General features: G+C 40.9%; 1 protein-coding gene across 1 annotated transcript; it reads right to left on the reverse strand.

Annotated features, from left to right (window-relative positions):
* Positions 1-573: 573 nt before the first annotated feature.
* Positions 574-2,282, reverse strand: LOC134209940 (uncharacterized). The gene is made up of 2 exons (XM_062685959.1): positions 1,294-2,282; positions 574-1,233 (listed from the first exon to the last, which is right to left on the reverse strand). Exons 1-2 carry the CDS (start codon positions 2,272-2,274, stop codon positions 658-660), a joined length of 1,557 nt encoding a protein of 518 aa, XP_062541943.1. The 5' UTR covers positions 2,275-2,282; the 3' UTR covers positions 574-657.
* Between the last annotated feature and the right edge of the window lie 280 nt (positions 2,283-2,562).

A 2,562-nucleotide genomic window follows, 5' to 3' on the forward strand; every position in this document is an offset into this window, starting at 1 on the left:
GATGTTTTAGGATTATATTTACAGCTGGTATTATTTTTAACCAAATTGAAAATGTGTAGCCAACAATATTTTTGATAAAATCTAGTTGCTTGTAAACGCAGGATTAGGGAGAAGTACTTTTCAAAATGTATGCTGGACATATTCATGAAGATGTTCGCTACGCTGAGAAGCACCTCTTGCCACGGGGTTGCGTGCGCCCGAAACACGGGTATTTTTATGCATAGAGAAAACGAAGCGGTGGACGCTAACTTACATCAAACTGATGTCCAACGTCGACGTCGATAATTAGTTTAAATATTACTATTGAAAGTGAAAGATCTAAACAATTTTCTTTGAAAACTCTAAGTGAGATTCCTTGCAATAATTTTAACAAATTCCAATGGAAACTTTAAAAAAATCTAATGAAAATTCAAATGAATTTTTTGTGAAAATTTGGTAGATCTTTTTTCAGAAATTCTGAAAGATTTGTGTGAGTAAGTGAACAATATTTTAATGGGTAAAGATTTTTCTATCATTTCTGTTATGTTATGTTATGTTATTGTTTGAAGGATTATTTAATCATCAGTTCATATATAAGTGATAACAAGAAATAAAGAATTTATTGGTCTAATAATGTTAAACTATTTACATATTAAATAATAAATTACATCTTAACAATCATCTCTTCCGCTCAACAAAACCCATTGTGCATTTGGGCATCATTCGCTGCACCGTTTTTATATCTTTGGCAGTAATTAGCGCGCATCTATTGATTTTCAAAGATTTCAGTCTGGGAAATAGGCTCGCCAGCAGCACTAAGCTATTCCCCGGCAAATAGTTCAAGTGTTCCAGCTTGAGTTTTCGAACTTTATCACTACCTCGAAGGCAATCAATATTCTTCAACCGCATCGTGCTGAGAATGAGCTGTTCCACGTTTCCCAAATTTGCAACCCAATCGAAACATTCATCCGGACTTCGGATCTCGCGTGGAAACACAAAATCCGCCACGGTAAGTTTTTTGACTTTGGTAAACAGTCTTCCAATATGATGGATCAGGGGGTTGTCCATCTGCTTACTTCGAGTACCGATCACTTTGAGGATTCGTACGTTCGGCAGCATGTAGTGCAGCTGCTTGACGAACCGCTCCAGGTCAATGTGTTTCTTGTGCCAGTACATGCAGAAAGTATCCACTGTCGGTAAAGGTTTACATCCGTGTATCATATAATACTTCAGGCAGCCATCGATGAGTAGAATCTGCAATTAGGAAGACATTATTTTATAACTTTCAAAATGAGAATTCTGTAATACACCTACCTTCAAGTTCTTTAACTTGCTCAGAGCACAAAGCGACATTTGGTCCATCCGATCTGCTATGAAACCAAAACTAGTCAACAGTGGACAGTGGCTGCAAATCACTTCCAACAGGGATGTCGTCATACGCACATGAAGAAACAACACACTCAACAAGGGAATGCCCATGAAGAGTTGTTTCAGTGCGTCGTTGTTGATGAAGGCGTTCGTTCCCCAAAGTTTGAGAGTATCCAGTTGCTGTAGGTTCAGCATCTCGATAGGAGATCGACTGAAATCCGCGAACACTTCCAACGTTTTCAATTGCGGCGATACAGAACATAGGGCTGTGAAGGCATTTTCCGTGACGTTCCGTTGAAAATAAACGCTCAAGTTCTGCACCGACGGCATCAGTTTTAGAGCATTCATGTCCGGAATATCGAAAATGGCATCCGTGGTCCTGATGTCCAGCAGGTCCTCCATCACCGGGAACTCATGCGGCTTCACATAACACTCACCTTCACTGATGACGTTCACCGTAAGTTGCTTCAGTTTCGGCATCCGCTGGAGCATTTCCTTCAGCTGCCATGGCGTGAATAACGGCTGCGTACCGAACACTTCAATTGATTTACTGAACTTTGATAATATCACAAGAATCAACACCACGTCCACTCCACTGTTTCCGAAATCCAACGCCACGTTCCGGTAACTTCTCCAGCTGTTCTGCAGTACATCGACAATCTTGAGCTTCATCATCATCTCTTGTTCCTTCAATCTAAGCCGAACATTAGCAAGATAGCAGAAAGAAAAAGCTAGCTCGGACCAGCGGTAGCATACCAGTGAGGCGGATTTACGGTCGGCCAACGGGAGGTAGCTCATTATCCGATCCATAATTTCAACGGGGAGATCGTCTATGTATGTCCGGGTGGAGCGGGCCAGTGGAATGGGATGCATTGCTGAAATATGGAAACCGTCACAGTCAAAGAACAGATTTAACTGAAATAACATGGACGATACTAACGTGTACTCTATCTAGCTCAGGGGTAGATGCAGCGACACAACGACACAGGTATGTCAATTCTGCTTGGTGAGCGGTTTCTACCCGTCTGGTTTGGGCTCAAATTATTTCGTCTTAAACATGCATACCAACAGCGCGCAGCCCCTTTTCATTATTGTCGGGACAAGCAGATCGTTAGATCATTTCTTACCTAGACATTTCTTTGTTCTCCATAATATCAACCGTATTTTTAATTGATTGCGTAAATTTTGGATTGATACCAATAAGGAAAAACACTG

This window comes from Armigeres subalbatus, chromosome 1 (assembly GCF_024139115.2).
Source record: "Armigeres subalbatus isolate Guangzhou_Male chromosome 1, GZ_Asu_2, whole genome shotgun sequence".
Lineage (NCBI taxonomy): Eukaryota > Metazoa > Arthropoda > Insecta > Diptera > Culicidae > Armigeres > Armigeres subalbatus.